This window comes from Orcinus orca, chromosome 14, assembly GCF_937001465.1.
Source record: "Orcinus orca chromosome 14, mOrcOrc1.1, whole genome shotgun sequence".
Lineage (NCBI taxonomy): Eukaryota > Metazoa > Chordata > Mammalia > Artiodactyla > Delphinidae > Orcinus > Orcinus orca.
The window spans coordinates 74855489-74877612 of record NC_064572.1 but is presented as its reverse complement, the minus strand read 5'-3'; the positions used below and the strand labels follow the sequence as shown (position 1 = coordinate 74877612).

Sequence of the window (22124 nt, the reverse complement as noted above, 5' to 3'; positions counted from 1 at the left end):
GCAACATCCTTGCTTTTAGGAGGGTTTTTCTGACTCAGTTAGACTCATATTTGAGGTACCAAATATCAGTAGAAACAGTACCAAAGAGGGAAAGTCCTATTCCTAACGTAGCTCTATAAATTGTCTTCTCCAAGAAATAGCTGTGTGGAGGGGAGCAAATCTTCCAAGACCAGGCCTTTGGGTTTCTTTGCACAGCTTTCCAGAACATACCAAGCAGAGGTGGGGGGCAGTTAATCTCAACTCATGCCTTTTCTCCCTGCTCCCATCTCACTCTCAGGGTTCTCCAGCCTCTATTACAAAGTCTACTTTCTTATACCTTCCCCAGCAGCCGACCACTAACCTTACCTCAGTGACCTTCCGTATGGTAAGGCTCAAAACATGCAACTGACATGAGTCAAGTATCCACAAACTGAGGATTTGTTTACAAATAATAAATTCTAGCTCATTCCTGCAACAAATATTTATGCCTTCTCTGTACCTGTGTAAAACATCGGGCACATACAGTGGTGAGAAAATAAACCCTCTGAGGGCAGAGGTCATAACTAAAGGTAGTGAGGGAGATTAACGTGATGATGAAACCAACAAATACAGAATTATACATTTTATTCATGAAGAAAAAAAACAAGAATGATACTGTGAGAGAAAATAACAAGGTCACCAACTCTGGAGTGAAAGATCAGGGAAGGCTTCTTTGAGGAGGTGATATTTAAGCCAGGACTGAAGGAGGAAAAAAAATCAACCAAGTAAAATTGGGGATCAGAGCATTTGGGGCAGAGGAAGCAGCAAGGATAAGGACCCTGAGACAGTGACATGTACCATGTTCTATGAGTGACAGTGGGTAGTGAGTGATGGGAAGGAAGGCAGGGACAAAATCCCGAGGCCCTGGGAGCTGTGATTTCATTCTCTGTGGACCCTGAAGCCAAAAGCAGGATAGTGACAATCCCAATTGTATTCTTCAAAGATCTCTCTGGCCACTGGGTGCCAAGTGGATTTGAAGAGGGAGAGAATGAAGGCAGGAAACCCAGAGGAGAGGCCACTGCAGGAGTCCAGACCAGCAGAGGTGGTGACTGGGGCCGAGATTGTGGCCATGGAGACGGAATGTGCTTGAACATGTCCCCTTGTACGGGACAAGGAGAAAAAGAAAAGCACCGAAATGCATTTTCAAGGCTGATTGTACAACTAGTTCTCCTTTGCCTTTCTTTCTATGTTCTATTTCCCCATATTCAGAAAAGTTACACCTCTTTCTCATTTTAACCAGCTTAGTCTTTAGGAAAGTGTAGGGACTTAGGCCAGTCTTGATTCTGAAGCCATGGTCTGAAATCTTACAAGTCACTCTTTATTTTACAGCCTACCAGGACTTCTTCCGAGAGCATTTATTCTAGACCAGGCTCCAGTATCCCTGGGTCCCCAGGTCATACTATCTATGTAAGTATCTACTTCTGGAAGAGACACTTCCGGACCAGGGGTGGTAGCAGCTGGTAAGCATGGACTGGATAATCCAAAAGTGAATAATTCAAAATGATTTTTATTTCTGTTATGAGATCCAGTTTTCATTCTTGTAGATCAGCCACCTCAATCCCATTTTCCTCCACGTGATCAAGTGTTCATGTGAATGTGACCATTGGTACAGAGTGAACGAGTAGATAACCTGTAAAGTGCAGTGATACGATGCAGGACTTAAAAAATTGTTGTACCTAACTTGCATATAGATATTTGGGGATTGATTATACATTTTACAATGCTGATACTGAGTGTCTTTAAATTCTGCCACAGAGGTCTTTAAATATTTAGTTTATTAAATATTCAGTTCTTGTTTTAGCCATCTGGGAGGATTTTTTTGGCCATCTGTTTGAGCTTTTCCTTCTCTGTAATAAATTTAGGAAATTATCCTGAAGGTTTACAGGCTTCTCTACTTGATGAAGTCTACATAGACTTCTTCCTAAGCTTTTGGTGACTTTTTTGAAAATGTGATTAATATTGGTATAAATTGGTATAAATCAAAGTACAGTTGATTTACAGTGTTGTGTTCATTTCTACTGTACAGTAAAGTAATTCAGTTATACATATATATACATTCTTTTTCATATTCTTTGCCATTATGGTTTATCACAGGATATTGAATATAGTTTCCTGTGCTGTACAGTAGGACCTTGTTGTTTATTCATTCTATGTATAACAGTTTGCATCTGCTAATCCCAAACTCCCAATTCTTCCTGCCCCCAACTGCCCTCCTCCTAGGCAACCACAGGTGTGTTCTCTATGTCTGCGAGTATTAAACAGGCAACTTTATAAAGAGTATGACCGTGTTAAGCAAAGTGTTTTGGGTTTTGTTTATTTTTAAGATTTTCACTTTTTAAACAAGACATGAGATGCACTAACCATAGTTCCCCGAAGATGAGACGGCAAAGTGATTTTTTCTTTCTGTTTAACTTTGGCAGGCAAAAGTGGACAATGAAATCCTGGATTACAAGGATTTAGCAGCCATTCCCAAGGTCAAGGCAATTTATGACATTGAACGTCCAGATCTTATTACCTATGAGCCTTTCTACTCTTCGGCCTATGATGACAAACAGGAGAGGCAGAGCCTGGGAGAGGTAATACATTCCCAGAAGTTGTGAGTGGTACAACTTATTTCTCTTTGGCACATGTATAAAAACTACTGACTGGAATCAAAATAAATCAGAGGGTCCTTTTGGTTGCCCACTGTTTGCAGGCTTCTGTACCAGGTGATTTGAGGTAGTCAAAAACCTATCACACCTTCCCTGCCCTTGGAGAGGTATGGAGAGGTAGGGAAGCAGACCAACCACAGAAAACGGCCGTGCAGGATGAGTAAGGATCAGTACCAGGTTGTAGGATAGCAGAGCCAGCATGCTGGGAAGGAAGCCGAAGTTGTCAGGGGAGACTCTGTGAGCTGGGCAGAGGGAATAAGGGAGGGAGAGTCCTCGGTGCAGGGGGGAGATGGGGTGGGGAATGGGGTCTTGGTTTGGGGGCAAACTGAAGTACATTCATGGGGATCATGAGAGAGATCACAGCCCCTAAATTTTGACAGCTGCAGTTTTTAGCATCATAAGGTACAATATGCAAGAAAAGACAAAGTAGAGAGAATTGGGCCACGGTATAGGACCGTGGTATGAACTAGGCTTCTGGAATCAAGTTACCTGGGCTTAACCCAGGAAGTCCACATGCTGGTTGTGTGACTTTGACCATGAGACAACCATTCTGATCCTAGTTTTTTTGTCTGTAAAACAGATAATGACAGAATCTGCCTCATGGGGCATTAGTGAGGATAAAACAAGCTGTCTATTAAAGATTAATTATCTATATATCTAGATAATTTATCATCTATTAAAGCTAATCTACATTAACTAATTATTAAAGCAATCAGCAGAGAGCCAGACTCGTGGTAAATGTTCAGAAAATGGCAGCTACCACTGTTGTCTTTACCTGTCTTCTTGGGGCTTATTAATACTCTCCCAACATTAATGGTCCACAGGCTGGAGCTCAGCCTCAGCCCCTGGTGACCCTCCCCTCTCTGTCCCCTAGGTCTCATGGGCTCTGGTCTGTTTCCCCTGGCCTATTCAACTCACTCTAAATTTTTCCCCTTTTGTTTTTTAAATTGGAATCATCTACAGACTGATTTGAGTCCACTCAGAGAGGTGTTTCCCAAGTAGTGGACCAAAATCAGTCATTCAACCAAGGCTAAGACCAATAATCTGTAACATCACAGTGCTTTAAGATCTTAGATGAAGAAAGTTCGTGAAAACGTGGCAATTCTGTTTATTCTCAATAATGTATGTGTAATATTAATTGTTTTATAATCATGTCTGTATTTTTAATTACACACACACACACACACACACACACACACACACACACACACACACACACACACACACACACACACACACACACACACACACACCCACACACACCCACAATTCTGGAGCATAGCTCTGCATTGAAATGGTCCTTTGGGCAGGAAGTGGTGTCTGTTTTCATGTAGTGCCACCTAGTGGTCATGCCCCTGTAACTGCATCTGCAGCCCCTCTCAAGAGCAGGCTGATTGGTCTGGGGGGTTCAATTGCATTTGGGTGGCAGAGCTTCAGAGAGGATAAGAGGCAAAGGAAGGTTCCTGAGCAGAGTGCATAGGGGCTGGTCCTTGAGCAAGTGTATGAGAATTTCCTAGGGTTCGAGTCACACAAGCAAGGGGAGGTGAGTTGCTTTTTGGTGTTCTGGGCCCAAAAGTTTGAGCTTTGAAGTGAAAGTTTCTGGGTTTGGAACCAGACTGATTTTTCCTCTCCCTATGACTTTGGAAAAATTACATATTTCAGTCTCCTTATCCGTAAATTCAAGATAATGGTAATACCTACCTTAGAGGTTTTTTGTAAGGATTAAATGAAATATTTAGATTACAACAGTACCTGGCACGTAATAAGTACTCAGCAAGAATGCTGGCTGCCATCATAATCACACTGTTACCATCATAGCCTAGAATGAGGCCTGTGGGTTTCTCTGAGCATAACGTGTGGATGCAAGGAGGCCCTCTGGCCAGCCGTATTCGTGAGCTCTTCCCCAATGCATGGATCTTGCAACTTAGACAAGTTTGCAAGCTACTTAGTTATTTATTCCTTTAATTATTAACACTTCTTCCAGAGAATCCATCTACTGCCATTTTAGAAACCTGGAGGAGTAAGCTTGAAGTTCTGTGTAGCCATCTGTGCCTCCAGAAAGCCGATCAAACCAGACCATGGGGCTCAAGGAAGTCTGGAGTGCAAGAGAGCCAGCAGCTTCTTGTAAATTTGGAAAAAAAGGGCAAATTCCGAAACAGAAATCCACCACTGGCCCTGTTCTTCAGAATGCTTTGTTTGCATTTCATTTCTATTTGAAAGCTTTTTGCATTTTAATCATAAACATTTCGGTCATTCATTTAGGAAATATTTGTTGAGCACCTAATATGTGCCAAGAGCTGCTCCAGTCGCTGGGAATACTTGGTTGTAAATGAATGGAGTCCTTGCCCTCATGAGCTTGCAGTGTAAAGTGGGAGACATAATAAACAGACAGATACATAACATAATTTTAGAGGGTGATGGAGCTGTGAGGGAAAATGAAGCTGAGTAAGGAGAAAGCATGCCGGGGCCGGGTTGCTACTCTAAGCAGGAGGCTCACGGAAGTTACTGTGTGGTAGTGCATTTGAGTAGAGACCTCACTGAGGATGGGGAGTGAGCCCTGCAGGTGTCTGAGTGGAAAGCACTGCTGGCAGCGGGTGCAGCAAGTGCAAAGGCCCTGAGGTGAGAGAGGGGTTGGTCTGCTGACTGCCCCGAGGAAGCCTGTGTGCCTGGAAAGATGAAAGCCAGAAGGTGAATGGTGTTGAGGTTGGCAAGGCCACTGGGGAGGATGCCACGGACCTGGTCATCATAACATGTCAGGTGATTACTATGGTTATAATTTAGTCCACAACTGTGTTTACCAAACTGTGTGTTTCAGTAGACACTGTAACTCATAGTAGTAAACAGCATAGTTTGAGCATATAGGGGAAGTAGTTCCAATTTCTCTAAGTTAATCACCTAAAGCATCGCAATATATTTCCAAAACCCCTGCGTCTTAAGCAGAGACATGTGCCCTAGTCTCGTGGGAGCTTTGTCCTTGTGTACCTGTCTGAGCCCCGCTCTCAACTTACTGAATCAGAAGACGGGGAATGGGCAGAGGTGCTGGCATGTGCAGCTTGAATAATGTTTCCAGGTGATTCTGATAAGCAACTCTAATTAAAACTGAAAATGAGCTAACAATAAACGTTGTGACTTTAATTCTCTTTTATTCTTCTAGTCTCCAAGGACTTTGTCTCCTACTCCATCAGCAGAAGTAAGTACCGTTTTTGGAAGTTGTAATGGGTGGAGTTGGGGAGTTACTTGGACCATATTCCTAGACTCACATTTTTGCAAAAGGACAGAAAACCCGTGTACAAGATTATGATGAATGTAGGATTCCTTACGTGTAAAATATGACTGTAAGACCCAGAAGTAAATTTCTTTCTAAATGGAGACTAGGGAATACAACCAGCCTTACCCTGCACCTCTGAGTGGTAGGAAAGAGAGTGGAGAATGGGGACCACTTGTCCCGATGTTGGTCTCTCTCCTCTCATCTGTAATTGATCTGAATCCTAACCTACTGATTATCTGAAATGGCCAGCAGTGGTCATGGTGTTTCTATCAGCAGAGCCATCTGCATGGGAGGCCACTTCTCTTAGTCTCAAATCAAGAGTCTTGTCCCCCCTCTCAGGGTAGACGGACCTTATAGTGGCTTTTATCAAGTCCACCAGGCTGGCCGTTCCCTCGGGAATAACCTCCTGCGTATCTGGATCACGTAGAGCTGTCAGTGATGGTTCCATAGTGAGCCACGGGTCCCCTATCAACCCAAACATGCTCTTCCCCTCTGCAGCGCCCAGCACCAAAGACAGAGCCCCCAAATTAGTGACGCTCCCAAAACCCATTTTATTAAAGTTTCTTCGGGAAGCTGATGATACTGTTCTATAAAATGAAACGGCCCCTTCACACTATACCCCTGATCCCAGGAGTGTCTTGGTTTTGCTGTCACCCACAGTGACAGAGGTGCTTGGTGACCAGAGGTCTTAGAGACACTTTCTGTTGTCCCAGCATAATTTTTCCCTTGGAGGGTGGCCTAAGCTCAGACCACCTCAAATCTGAGCATGGTCCAGGTCTAACCCAGCACTTTCATTTAAGCTATTACAGGTAGTAATAATCAAGGGATTGTTTGTTCAGTGTGCTTCTTATTATTTTGTATTTCCTTATGTATCCAGTGAGCAAACTCCTCAGGGGTTAGATCTACCCCCTTCTAAAAATAATAATAATAATTAATAAATAAAATCAGTCATCTTGTCTTAAAGCTAAGTAACTGTCTGGATAGTCTATATAAAACTGGCCTGATCTTAGGTAATCACTATAATTTGAGATGGTAAGATCTCTGTAGTATTGTGGTTTATGACCGAGTGCTATGAATAACTAATTTCTATGAATATTCTGATCGTTTTCAACTGAAGTTATGAAGAATTAATTTCTATTATTGATGACTTGTCAATAATAGAAATAGTAATAATAGGTTGAGGCACATTATTGGGGGAATTTTGTTTTGTTGCTGTTTTAATTTATTGTTACAGCCACAACTAGGATCAAATCAAAGTTTTTTGCCTCTTGCTCTCAAATTGCGCACGTCCATAGTTTTTGAGGTTTTAATTTAGTCCTTTTTCATGCATTCTTTCAAACTTTTATTTTTCTTGTGCTAGTAGAAACTTCATAGGGCCACAAATTCCTAAAATGTAAAACGTTCCTTGTACTCTTCTAATTCTTTTAAAGTTTTATGTTATGTTTGTGTGTGTATGATTTTTTTTATACTTTATACCTACAATATTCTTTTCTAGATTTGGACATGGTGACAGACTGGTGGTGCTATTGTATTCCATTAAATTGATATGCCATAACCTAATTATTCCCCGGTTTTGTTGAGCATATAATACAAAGTTTTGTCTTTATAAGTGGTGGCATTATAAATGTCTGAGGAAATTTTTCCACTTAAAGATCGTTGAAAAAAATTTTTTTTTCTTTTTGGAATTTGCTTCCTAAAGTAGAAGTAGAATTACTGGAGTTGAGGCCACCACAGGCTTGTTCTCCCGGAAAATCGACGTAAAACATCACCAGATCAACAGCATGGATGGTGTGGGTTGGTGGTTGGATCCAGGGATGAGATGAGAGTCAGGAGGCTGGTTCTGAAGCAGGCTCCACCTGCACACACCTGCACACGGGTCTCTTACCTGCGTGGAACCTTCTGAAACATTCTGCATTTGTGAAGAAGGGAGGTGATACCATGTGTTCTACCTTCTTTATGATGCGGATCTGATGATACAACCTATGTGAACAGACTTCGTAAAACTGAAAAGCACAATATAAGCGTGGTCATTGGAATTATTCCCTCTTTTCCCAGAGCTCTATCAACACTGGAGTTTATCCTTTTTACATCTTAAAATCTTGGTAAAGGCAAGCACTACAGGTTTTGAACAAAAAGCACTAACCATGGAATGCTTGTTTGCATACCTACTTAAGGAATATGGCCCTAAAGTGTATACATGAACAGGTAGACGGGATAGTTCCTGGGTGACTTTGGTGCAACTTGATTTCACTTGAACCTGACAACAGCCTGCATGTATGCCTTGTGCTCCCACTTTCTCGCACTTGCTTCCAGGGGTACCAGGATGGGCGGGACCGGATGATCCACCGGTCCACCAGCCAGGGCTCCATCAACTCCCCTGTGTACAGCCGTCACAGCTACACTCCAACCACGTCTCGCTCTCCCCAGCATTTTCACAGACCTGGTAAGGGCACCTGTTCCCGGGATTCACTCTCTATAGAGTCATCCGTGTTTCTATGTGATTGTTTTCCCCACCGCTGATAGCGTATTTAAAAATCTGGCTGCCAAATCTATCTGCCCCTCTCCCAGAAAAAATTGCAAACTCCTATTCCATTGTAGTTTGTGTTATTTCTTTTCTCAAAACAAAAGTCATTTTATGGTTATATTCATTATGACTTAATAAATAATTACATTTTGACAGTGAACACCTAGAAGCAAAGGAGGTTTTTTGGGTTTTTTAGACTTGAAGAAAATCTCAGCACTTGGAGACTTAAAATGGAGATCTCCAAAAGAAAATACGGTGATGTTCCTTTTAGGCTTATCTAAAATCTAAATCCAGTATTAGTCATTTACTCGTGAGTTTATTATGTTTCCCCCATCCGGGCACATGGTATTACTAAGCATGCTTGGTTAAGAACCTGCTAGAAAGAAGTCTCATATACAACCTCGGGGTTGTATTTGGTAACTTTTAAGATGCCTTCCAACCTAAGATTTTGAATCAGACTTGGAAAATATAAAAACACTAGAGGTGTGCTATGATGGGGAATATTAAGTAGTAGTGGACCTCATTTACCTTTATCTCGGCAGAATGTGTCCCTTTTACTATTAGTGGTTATCTCCTAGGTAGAGTAGAAAAAGCATGGAGATCCCAGCACAGACTGAGGATTCCTGAGAAGCAGATTCACCAAGGAAGATTTTGTCCTTCTAAACAAACTTGGTGTTGATATATGTCTATGAAGACTTCATTTTAAGCCTCTTGCTTCTGTGCAGGCTGATGAGAATAAGCCCATTCATATGCTAACGTATTTTATAAAATATAAACCAAAGGAAATGAACAGAATGTAAAAAGGCTGCAATCTTCTCTTTAAAGCCATAGATTTAATGCTTGTAGAGGATTAAATTTTTACTTTTTGATCCTTCAATAAAGTATAGTTTTCTCTAGACTCAAATATTTACTCAGTATCTGTTGAGTTACATTAAAGGAAAATTTTTCAGGAAAGAAATTCCTTTTATTTTTCATGTACGATGATATTCATTTTACTTCTGGGTTTGGATTTATGCCATTTTCTGTCTGGGTGATGAGAAATCCTTTATGCCACCACCCCTACGTATGGGCATACCCTGATACTGCAGCCGTACCCTTATCAGAATGATGCGAAGTTCACTGGGAAATTGTTGTTCGAGAGAATCCCTGGATAGCAAGGGAGTGGTCAGCCAGGGACATTGTTTCCCTAAAAGGTCATGTCCTCATTGGGCAGTAGAAAGTTTTCCTCTGTTCTAGTCATGGTTCTGATGCCAAGAGCCTGTAGAACATTCCCCATTCTAAGCACTTCTCCTCCCCCTTCACAATACGTTATGGACATGCGTGATGTCAGTTGTTAGGGCTCATAATTATTTTTCGAGATGGGGCTCTGCTAGCATAGTCATGGTCAGCACAGAGCACCTCAGAGTATCCACTCCACACGTTCTAGATACCAGAGGATGACGCACGTCCTTAGGTCTGGGCTTAGGTTAATGGTCCATAACTGAGTTTCCAGCTCCCCTGGTGTTACCACTACCCAATTCTCAGGACCACAGGTAGCTCTTTGCTACCCAGGGGATGCAGACAGGTTTCCCTTCTACATAGGAAAAGTAAAATTAAACTTGCAGTAGGAGACGTTTGCAGCTTAAAAAACAAAGAATCTGACCCTTATGTATAAGTATTTCTTTGCAAGGTTCTTGAAATGATTGTCGGTTTTGTACATGTATTTCAGAGGGTTCTGTTTTGTCAGGTGCCTTTTAAAAACAGCTATGGTGGAGTCTAAGTGACGTGCCCAGTCCTGGCTCAGTGGTAGCTGGTGTCGTCCTGACAGAACCTTCTGGTGGCCGTTCCCTCCCACTAAAACCATTTATCCTCGGAGAGTGAACTCTGTACTGACCTGAACCTGTTTGCAGACTCTCCCCACTTTGTGTAACCCTTCGTAGGTGCCTTCTTAACCCCTTTTCCTTCCTCCTTTTTCAGACTCTTGATTAACATTCTTTATTTTTTTTTCTCCCTTGGAACGATGGCGTTGTCCCTGCTCGTGTGTTAATTTGTGCTCTTCTTTTCTGTTTGCACCGTGTCCTGCCCCTGATCCTTGCTGCACAGAGCTGCTGTCTCCTGGTGTGCAGAGGTCCTTCCTGCACACCGGCAGCCTCAGCTCCGGCCACAGCGACTCCCGCCCCAACTCCCCTTTCCGACACCACTTCCTTCCCCATATCAAAGGTAAGGAGGCAGGCTTCTCCAGGCAGCACCCTGCATAGCAGAGATTGATTAGCCCCCGGGGAAGGCTAATAAGGTGCATCTCCAAGAGTCAGCTCCGAGCTTTGGACTTCTCAGCATGCCTGCGTGTGTCATGGCTACACCCAGCCGTGTCTTAGAACTGGCATAGCATCTCTCGTTAGGAGAAATATGTCATTTCTAAAGGGCTCTAGATGAAGAAACAGGAAATATGTTTGAGACCCTGAGATTTGTTAGCTACTGCTTAAGAAAAATATATATTATTATTTTGTTTTTCTCTGGTCAAAAGCAAAATATAATATATATCTGGGGAATCTTCCTGGTTTTCATATGTGTTATGGCTCAGCAAAAACAGTATTCAGCAACAAGGGTTCCAAAGTTGTCTTAATGGTGATAAGCCCCTTAACCACGTAACAATATTAAAATGTTTGGACGGTATGAAAGATCTATGGCAGCGTAACTTAAATTTATCTCCTTGAGACAACCCTTAGAGTAATCTTCCTTTGACCTGTCCAGACGTCTGCATGATGGAGAACAGGGACTTTGCCTTCTGTTTTCTGTTCTTGCCCATTTCTGCCCTTCCCTCTATGCCGTTCCCATTGTTCTCATTGTCTGTTATGTTTCCGTGGCCATTCTCAATCGAGCCAAGAGCCCCAAATTTAAAATAAGTAGGAGCTCCCAGAGGATGCTTTTTCCATAGTCTTGATTTGAACCAAATTAACCAAAGAAAATAGCTTAAGGAGGGAGTAGCAGGCAAGCACAGATGTTGTCATGGGTCTTAAGACAGACCGAAGGGATTGTAACCCCGAGTTCCAAGAGCTCACATCACTAACCCTTTCTCAAGCAGCCTAAATGTTGTGCTCTTTGACTGAATTTCCTTTGCAGTCATTTTACAAGCATGCGATTTTAGCATTTTCTGTGCTGTAAAAATAACATTGCTGACAAGCTTATTTGAAGACACATACCGTTTGCCACTAGCAAAGAAATTTTTCAGCAGGTGCAGCACTTTCTAAAATTCTTGACAGGTTATTTAAAATTATTACTGCTAATTAGTATTTGGGGGAGGAAAGACCTTTATTATTTAGATGTCAAGATGATACTTTAGAGAATGTCTATAAAACCATAAGAAATTATTGAAAAAAACTTCAGAGATGTATTTTAAAGAGACTTTAATATAGAAGCCCTTGGGCAAATTAAGATTTTTGTTTCTTTGTTTCTAATATGCAAGGGAAAATACATTTTTTAATTCATTAAAATGTAAACTGCCTTATTCGGTTGTTATATATTTCATCTTTCAGAAAGCTACTTTGTGTAGGAAGAAAAATGTCATGTACCCTATAAAGTTATACAGAGTTTATACAAATAACACATCACAAAATATCAAGACTCAATACCTCGTGCTTGTGCACAGCCTTATGGCGAGATGGGCACCCATGTGGACACTGGAGTCCCGGCTTTGAATATTATCTCTGTCACATGCTAGCTATGGGACCTTGGATTGTAGACTTAACCTTTTGAGTGCCACTTGCCTCATCTATGAAACCTCTCCTAGGGTATTGGGGTGTGTGAGGTTGTCAACTGAAAAAAAAAAATCACAACGTGAGAGCTGTGAATTAAATTTTATTGGGGGCAAAATGAGGGCTATAGCCCAGGAGACAGCACTGCAGATAGCTCTGAGACACTGCTCCAGAGAGGCAGGGGGAAGGTCAGTATATATGTGATTCTGGTGAAGGGAGAGTCCATGCAATCAGGCACATATTTTTTGCAGAAGGATTCTGCTAGTCTCGAGGAGCAGATGTCACCATGAAGGATTTTAGTGCTTTTCTAGATACGAGGAGATGCAAGAATTGGGCTCATAAAATCTTCTCCTGAAAGTATCTAACTCTTTGAAGACCTGTCCTGTCAGTTCTTCCCAGAGCACAGAGTGCCTCGTTCCCGATCTCCACCCTGAACTCCTTTCAGGGGGTGTTGAAGGTCAGCAGCTGCTGCGGCTCATGATTTCATCCTTATAGAGGTACATGGCAAGCGCCTATTTGTAGTTGGCAAGGTGAAATGCCCTGGTGTGTAGTGAGCACTCAACTCTGGTCCCTCTGTGACTTCCCCCTTGGCATGGTGTTCTTAGAGCACTTCCGGTTGCAACAGTCCATCACTCTTCACAGCGGCCCTATGAAGTAAAGTAGCAGGGGGCAGGCATGGGGGTGGATGAAGAGCTGAGGCCCTGGTTAAGTGACCCGGCCAAGGACTCACGGCTAGGAAGTGGCAGCACCAGGACTAGATAGACCCCAAGCCTTCCCATCCCTCATTCCTATGAGGGGGGTGTGTTTCGGTCTAAATGCTATCCACGAAGTATAATTTTTAAAGCAAACTTTTATTTTCCATCTCTTTTTAACTAGAAAATTGCATTCTTATGGAGGCCAAGACAAACAGCTACTTTCAGGCATTTAAACTACAAAATTAACTTTTCAATAGAAATAATAAGTGGTTAGGAAAATTACAGTACTTCAGTGTGCCTAAATCGTGCTTTATTAAAAGTGTAGATACACAATCTTTTCTTTTTTCAGTCTGAATTCGAAGTACACAGTCAAATAGTATAGGTTTAAATTATAGAAAGCAATAGTTTGTTACTTCGAGCTTACGCTTAAAAAATACCTAATGGTCTCTCTCCCATTTTCTTTTTACTGGATATATGCCTACAGTTTGTTCAGATGAAATAGTTTATATACTTCAGATACAGAATATAATGTGCATAACAGTATATGCTTAGTTTTAAAATCAGCTTTTTGCTAAACTACAAAATCAATCATGCAGAATTTGTATATTAAAGATATTGCTTTAAAAGCCTAGTTTAGTTGAATAGCTAAATACGGATTCTGCAAAGAATTACGTCTTAGTTATTTTGAAAGACATGTATCCGTTTACATGAAACTCCTCTCCAGTCCAGGGGGAACGTATGGCCATTAGAGAAACACATCTAAGATATCTTTAAAGAGCAAAGTCTCCCAGGGTTTTCCATGGCTCTTCATTTGAACATTCACTCTTTATCTTGGAGCTTGTTTTGCAATCTCAGGGAAATTATTTTTAAAACAAACGTAAGCCAAGGAGCTTGAGGACCCCAGGGTAGGATGTCCATCTCAGGAAGGTGTAGCTGAAAGCAGGGGTCCCCTTGCCCCTCTGGCAGCCAGAAGCCCACCTCCCACTGCCCAAGTCCAATTCTTGGCCCTTGTTTCAGACGCATGTGGCCCAGGCCCTCAGGGTCCACAGAGCTGAGGACACCTGCGTGGGTGTAGAGCTGAGATGCACATCACCAGCTTTCTCTCTATCTCATTGGCTTCCCCATCCATTTTCTGTAATGCCCATCTCGTTTTCCATTGTGTTTTTTATTTCTGTTCTCTGACCTTCCTTGCAGCTTCATTCTCTATCAGTATATCATTGTTGGGCCATTTGGACAAGTGCATGCCTATTTGGAAAAACTATTTTCACCTTGTTTTGGGTTTTGTGCCATGTTTGCACAGTTTCTCTTCCTTTCCCTTTGAAATACTGTTAGATATTTCCTTCTGTGTCCATGAATCAGATTTGCAAACAGGAGGGCTACATATATTAAGTCTCTTTGAAAGAAATCTTCCTTGTTTTGCCATAGATATGAGTTGCTATGATGCAAATATGTATTTGACACTTGCTGAAGGAAACCGTAACGTTTATTGAAGCTTTAGACAAGGACCAGTAATCTTGAAACTCTGTCATGACATTCTAGTTGCTGCCAACTTTAAGGTCCCCTCAGAATTTATATTTTGGAACATAAGCACTTAGAGTCCAGAAGCTAAGTGTTGCCAGCCGTTTCCCACAGCAGACACAAGCATTGCCATTTAGATTGACTTGTCTTAGAATTTGTCACTGAGACTATCATGGTGGCGAAAAGAAGAATAAAAGTTGGACAGAGCGTTTGAATTTAAGTACAGTGGGAATCCTTCCAGTGAATGATCTCCCAAGGACTGAAAAATTGGCCTATTGGGCTGACTTGGAAGGAGCTGAAAATGAAGACCAAGAAATGTATATCTATATATACAGTAGCTTCTCACCCCAGGAGCTGAGATCACTAACAACTTAGATGAACCAATGCAAGGACTTATTTAAAGGAACAAAATGGCTATGAGTGTGATATATACACTATGATATGATATATACACTATTATGTTATTTTTAAACAATGTCAACACCAGGCTGATAGATGATGGTGATGACGATGATACCTTCCGTATACGATATTTCGTCTGATGGCTTATACATCACTTTGCCTGAGTAATGAACTAAGCACGAAAATAACCTTTTAGGGCCTCCATCAGTCATTTCCATCCAGGATAGAGTGAAACGTTTTATCACTTAAAGAAAGGGTGTTTAACTTAGAAAAAGCCTCATCTTGAGAATTTTTTTGTTAATGCCAAAATTTTTAATGCCTTTCACATTTCAAGGACTAAGAATTTGGTACCTAGCAACATTATGTACCCTGAGACCTTTTCCCCAACGAGCCGTTGTGATGTGTGGAAATCATACTATGCAGGATCACTTAGATGGGTGTGTTGCTGAGTAGCTGTTTACCTAGTGTTTTCAAATGTCTCGTGGGAGATTTTAAATGATTTTAGAGTTAAATCTACTTACAAAGACTTGAACATACTAGCGTTTTTTCTAGCCACTAGAAAGGTCAGTGGTTGCCGAAGATATACTGCTAAGTAAAAAACTCTGCCCAACTGGAGACAGCATTCAGCCAGAATTCACCCTTTGGGAAGTCAGACAGTCATTCCATAGCCTTTGAGAGCCGTCAACCATGGAAGTGATGGGTTTTACTGCCACTGGGCAGCAGCGCATCTTAATGATAGAATACTTGGGCAAATGCTAATTCTAATGACCTTAAACCTTGATGTCCCATATATGCAGCTATTTTTGTGTGTGCTAGTAACCTGGCTAGTAACTATCAGAACAAATTTAATGGAGTTTCATCTGATTGGATGTTATAAACAAAACCTGGGAGAACATTTCTCTCCCCCGAAAATCTGATGTTCTACAAGTACAGGAAGGTTAGAGGTGCAGGATTAAGGGCAGGGAGCAGTATGGTTTCAAAGCAGTAGCACCAGTGTTCAAGATAGGCAAGGTCTTCAGAAAAAAACCTCAAATAAAGCAAGAAAGTTGAGTCTCTCTAGAACTTCCTTTGAGAATAGCCCACAAGAATTATTCTGTTTTTTAATTATGGATTACTCTTGTGAATAATTTCTAATGTTTGTAGGAGTAAAGAATTCTTCTGAAGTGAAACAATTAAATTGGGGTTATTAAGGACCAACTCTAGGGAAAGCTATTTTAAAAAAAACGAAAAAAGGTACTATTGTGATCCCATTGCTGTGTCCTAGCATCCAGCTGCCTATAATTAAGAGAAAGATGATGGTAGATCCTGCAGTGGTGCTCACTAAATTAGGTCATTCATTGCTGTAGAATTAATTAGTTGGCCTACTTCAGTCATTCATTCACAGACATTTATTAAGCCCTTAGTCGTGGCCAGGCACTGTGTTGAACACACAGAGGTAAATGAGATCTAGTTCTGATTCAGCCTTAGGGTTAAAGCAGGATTTTCTTCTAAACGTAAACTGTATTCTTCCTCCCCCTGCTTGCCTCTACCTGCGTTTTTTATATTAATTTTTTCAGACATGAGCTGGTTATTTCTCTTTAGGAGAGTGATAGGAAATGACGTCACTCTCTCTTTAAATGAGCTCTTTAATAGATCAGTGGCTGTAGGTGAAGCTTCATAATTTTTAGGAGCTAATATCTCACTCTCGTAAAGTCAGCGTTATGATATATTGGGAGCCAGATGCTAAACTGACTCTTGAAACAAAAAAAGAAAAAAGGACAAAAGTTTTAGAACATGATAACCAAAAACCTGGACTCAAAATCTGAGACAGGAACAAATTCAGATCTCATATTCGGAATAGCTTACTGCCCATTTGGTACAGATCTGTGCTCTGGTTATCTAAAACTATACATATCAAAAAATTAAAACCCTATTGAACGTGTTATTTTGAGACTCCAGCAATTGACATCTTTCATGCATTACTGGCCAGATTTAGAACAGTTTGATTTACTTGAAGAAATTGGCTCTTGTACACCTAAAACTAATATAATGTTATATGTCAGCTATATCTCAATTAAAAAAAAATTTACGACAAAGTAAAAAAAAAAAAAATTGACTCCTGCTCTATTTTCTGAAGATCTGTGATTTATTTAAAATTGTTAGCCTTAACTGATAGATAAATTGGACTTAATCAAAATTTAAAACTTCTGTGCTTCAAAGGACACTATCAAGAAAGTAAAAGACAACCACAAAGTGGGAGAAAATATTTGCAAATCATATGTCTGATAGGAAACTTGTTATCCAGAATATGTAAAGAACCCTTACAACTCAATCATAAAAGTAATTACCTTACTAATTCATTAACTTTTGATAGTCCTATATCTTCTGGTGTATTCTTGCACGGATGTTCGCTCAGTCGTGGGGAAGGAGGACAGTAGGGTAAGAGCTGATCTCTTTCCGATTTTGCACAAGTCTCAGTTCACCCTGCAGTTCTTATCCGAGGGAATGATGGTGGCTATGGGGGGGTCCTCAAGGCTTTTGCAGCCAAGCCCAGCAGCGCATTGCAGGCTCTTTCCCACTCCCACCTCCAAGAACGCCGTGCTGCCCAGCCACAGAGGCCCGTCCTGTTGCTCCCACACACCGTGGCCCTTCCTTCCCCGTGATGTTCCAGCTCCCTAGAATCTGGACCTTCTCACCCCTGCAGCCACTCATCCACCTGGTGAGCTTACTCGTCAATGACCAACTCAATTCTAGCATCTTTCTGTAGCCTTCATGAAAAATCAATGGTACCTTCATGTGAGTGCCATAGAATTTTTCGCATACCCCCGAGTAAGCACTTATGTGGTATTACGTGTACTTGTTGCTTATAAGTCTGTCTCCTTAGGTAGACCCTGATGAGGCCCCTTGCAGCCAGGCACCACATCTCATTCACCTACTTAGCCTCAATCGAAGCTCACTGCCCAGCCATAGTAGATGCTCAGTAAATGTCTCACTGATGGAATTTTTAGACTGGGTAGAGCCTCTTTTAAGAGAAAGGTAGAGAGAAGTATAAGTGGTCCCAAAGTACCTGGAAGAAAGGGCTCTGACTCTACTGTGTGTATTTCAAAGTGAAGCAACAGAAACATAGGCTGCAATGAAGGCACTTTGTGTTGCTCAGAGGAAGGACCACACAGGTTCCCAGACTCAGCCTCCCATTCAGAGAAATAGATTCTGATTGCCAGCCTCTGCCATTGTGCCTGGAAGTGATTGTTTTGGGGTTTGCATATCCCACCCCTTTACATGCTTGGGTTGTAAACCATCTGACGACTGACCCTGAATCATTAGCTAGTGACTTTCCATTCTTCTTAATGTACTTTCCATCTAATCCGTTTGCTGCCAGCTCACAGCCTTCAACCGCATGCCATTGGAATGATGCATCTTACCGCTCACTGCTTTTAACCTAGTTCCACTTGAACTCAAATCTCTCTTTTGGAAAATTCAACCTTATACCAGTCACCTTTGTGAGCCAAGTTGATGAACTGAGTTTGTTTCTTTGGTTTCTCCTTTTTGATGTACCTCCTTCCGGTTTGTTCATTTTGAATTTTTATTATGCTAGCTTTGTTTTCTTTCTTGCTCTCCCTTCTCTCATTTTGTTTTCTCCATTCTTCTCATTGGAGGCAATGAGCCATCCAGCGGCCGGAACTCCCCTCTCCCTTATCGGCCAGACAGCCGCCCTCTCACTCCAACTTACGCTCAGGCCCCTAAACATTTCCATGTTCCAGGTAGGAGCTGACATGGTCTGTGTCTTGGTGTCCTGTCACCGTGCAGAATGTAGCCTTGTCGCCTCTGTCTCGTCTCCATTTCTCATGCTCTTTTAATTGAGATGCTCACAGCCGACAAACCCTAAATTGCAGGACCTGACCTAGAGGGCCTTTCAAAAGCTTTGTATGGGAGATGCCAGGATTGTATTGAAGGTTTACATTTTCTCTAAAATTTTTGAAGGGGGATGGGAGGCAGAGGGTGAAGGAATAAGGGTTGAGTTGCTTTGTTTTGTCTTGTTTTGACAAAAATTTTAATTTTACCCTTATGTTAGTACCTTCTGAGATACCACTCTGTGGTTTACTGTCATTGTCTAACACAATGGCAAACTAGTTACCTTCTCAGCCTAAAGACTGAACCACAGTGTTCTTAAGAGTACTTCTATTTTATCTGTTTGTCTCCAGTGTGGAGATTCTTTCTATGGACTTTTCAGGGAGCTGAAAAATTGGGTCATTTGGAGGGTCTTTCTGCAGTGTGTAATTAACTAACCACCTCCGTAGCCCACAGAGACATCTTGCAATTTAGGCTTGGTGCTATAAGCTTTGCTGTCATGGTACAAATAGTAATTTGCCATCAGGAACTGGAAAAATCAGAACCCATCAGTATCTTAATATTTAGGGTCAGCTCACAATCTTTGTGAAGGCAAGATTGGCCGTCAGAAGTCATGATATTATTTTTCCGTCAGAAGTACATTGTTTTGCTTCTTTTAGCTACTGAAAGTGGTTTAATAAATTACCCATTATGTTAATGTTAGCATACATATTTGGAATCTGTAGCAGTTTTTCTCTTTTGCATTCCAAACTTACCTAGAAGTTTGAACAGAGGAAAGTTCAATGGGCTTCATACCACTGAGATAGGACTGCCTTTAAAAAATACATATAAATGAAGTTTCATCGAACCTTGAAAATCAATGTTGTATGTTTGCAACTTTTTTCGTAAAGAATGCCCAACCAGGATCCAGTGCCCAAGATTCTGGGGAAACCTTTTGAAACCTACTGAGTATTTGCAGTCAAAGTTTAATGGTTGCATAATCAAATGGGGTTCTATATAAATATATGAATAATATTTGGCATCTCCTTACTCTTCCTTTCTTTTGTAAAATTTGGCCTATACAAACTAGGATTTTGTCGAACATCCTGTCAATACATCAGACTAGCCTCGCACCTAAAAATTGTTTCTATGTTTTACAAAAATATACTCTTAATTTTCACTACATCGCTTTCCACTGTTCCACTCATTAGTTGAAAAGTAAATTGAGCCACTGGTGTCTACTGGGAGCTCAATTTCGAGACAGTAGCAATTTGGGGATCTTCCCCAAACTGGTTACGTCTTCCTCACCATCACAGTATCTGCACTGCTTGCATTTCTTCCTGTTTTAACCCCACTTTTAGTGAAGTGTATATTTGAAATAAATGGCTCATGAGTGAATGACATCTCTCTATATCCTAAGATGTATTACAAAGGATTCCATGTCACATGTCTATAGTAATTCACTCATTCCTGTAATTTCTTCTTCCAGTAACCTCAATCTTTGTAATACAAAAGTTAACCTTCTGGGTTATTTTTGTTGGAGAATCTTCAGTTTGGTTTGCCTCTTGGTTGATCTGTTTTTCCCATCGGTGGATGCCTCCCCGTAATCACACACCTTTGCTTTTCATTTCCACAGATCAAGGGATCAACATTTACCGAAAACCACCCATCTACAAACAGCATGGTAAAACCCGCTTTCCTCCGCGTAGCTTTTAAGTAGCAACATCAGCTGAACTCTTCACTGTCCTCTGAAAGGCTTACCTGCTGCTGCTTTTGAGAATCAAACTGGGGCGTCCAGTGTATTATGCCTTTGTGGTCTCCTATGATGCAAATATTGTGAAGTCGGTTTTCCTAGATGGAGAACACTTAGCTTGATTAGGAAACTCCTAGCTTATTTCTGAGCCCATCAAACCGTGTATCATTACACTCATAGAGAAGGAAAGGTACGGTCACAAAGTAATTCACAAACTCCCTAACAAGACTTTTTTGGGGGGCCATCAAATAATTTAACCAACCTCTCTGATAATTTTGATGAGCTTGCAATTAGTTTAACTAATTAAAACTAGTGAGGGCTAGCTACCTAAAAATTAATTTGACCAAGGGAATTCCCTGGCGTTCCAGTGGTTAGGACTCTGTGCTTCCATTGCAGGGAGCACAGGTTCGATCTCTGGTCAGGGAACTAAGATACCGCAAGCTGTGTGGCCAAAAAAACATTAACTTGACCAAGCTTCCATCAGCCTGACTGTCCAGTTCCCCAGTTTCTGATGGAGCATGCAGATGTCTGCACCCTGTGGTAGAGGGGATGGGACTCATGCTGAGACAGAGGCCCTAGCCTTGATCCCAGCTCTTCACCTAAATGGTTCTGTGATATCAGAAATGTAACCTCTGTCCCTCAGTTTTCTCATCTGCAAAAACCAGTACATTAGGCCAGCTTGTCTCTGAAATTCCTGCAAGCTAAGAACCACTGATGTGGATTTATAATTGTGTTTTCCTTTTCTGGGAATATAGAATTTTTAAACCCAGGAAATCATATTACTCTTTGTAAATCACATTTCCCTCCAACATTATTAGGTCTCTATAGATTCAGCTGCTGTAAATCTTTGTGAATGGGTAGAAAGCCAAGACTGGTCTCCAGGTGATTTCAGAAAATTATACACAAATTGTGCCTGGAAATTTGAAGGCTGCCTTTAGAATCCAGTTGACATTAATGAGTCCTAAAGGCTTAGGATGACATGAAAAGCAAATAGAGTTGAAAATGCAAAAAGGAAAAAAATTTCAGGCCAACATTCTAGGAAAAAGAATGTATGTATTGTAATGGTTCTAGAACTATGATTTTTTTTATCTGTGTTTTTTTTTTTTTGAGTTTACACCATGTGCTTGCTTTTTTAAGTTTCTTAACCTTGTTTTTGTTTGCTTTTTTTATGGTTTAATGTCTTCTCACCCACTCATTAACATGTGAATGTTTACTGACTTCACCAATTCTAATGCGTAAGTACTGTTTGAAGTCTGGCTTTAAAAATATATATTTTTTTTAATTTAAGAATAAGATTCCCAGTTTGATTTATCAGTTTATAGAGACTTTTTTAAAAATACTAAAATCTCTAAGACCCTGCCTCTCCAAATAAAAATAATCAAATACTTAAGATTTAAAAAGATAGGATAATGTTAGGTTATTTATTTGGAAGGGATTAGTTTGCTTCTTTTTGTGAAATTGACTTTACTCTTTACTTTCTTTCAGTCTCTTGTAATTAAGAGTAGCACAACCAGAGCGGTACATCCCAAAGGACATTCTGCAAAAGAGCAATTCTCTGTGATAGAAATAGATGTCATACCAAAAACTGGTGTCTATGCCCTGTGCATTTGGAAAATGCTAGACTTAAATAAAGTCATACTTCTTAGTCTTTAATATGCTAACACATATAGTCCTTCTTTAAGAAGAGGATATAGTGTGCAGTGTTTTCCAAGCTGATTTTATCTTTTATACTCATGAGGTTAGAAATTCAGAAAAAC

At 40.9% G+C, this 22124-nt stretch overlaps 1 protein-coding gene across 11 annotated transcripts in view; it reads left to right on the top strand.

Moving 5' to 3' along the window:
- ABLIM1 (actin binding LIM protein 1) overlaps nt 1-22124 on the top strand; it is a 315505-nt gene that overhangs the window by 276325 nt on the left and 17056 nt on the right. For 7 of the 11 annotated variants that reach the window (XM_033420976.2, XM_033420972.2, XM_033420982.2 and 4 more), the window contains 6 exons: nt 1348-1425; nt 2439-2594; nt 5824-5859; nt 8251-8380; nt 18443-18547; nt 20251-20298. In XM_033420976.2, coding sequence (XP_033276867.1) covers nt 1348-1425; nt 2439-2594; nt 5824-5859; nt 8251-8380; nt 18443-18547; nt 20251-20298 — 553 coding nt within the window. The remainder of the gene's footprint in view (nt 1-1347; nt 1426-2438; nt 2595-5823; nt 5860-8250; nt 8381-18442; nt 18548-20250; nt 20299-22124) is intronic. The other 4 variants (XM_033420977.2, XM_049697065.1, XM_033420975.2 and 1 more) reach the window with 1 other exon arrangement.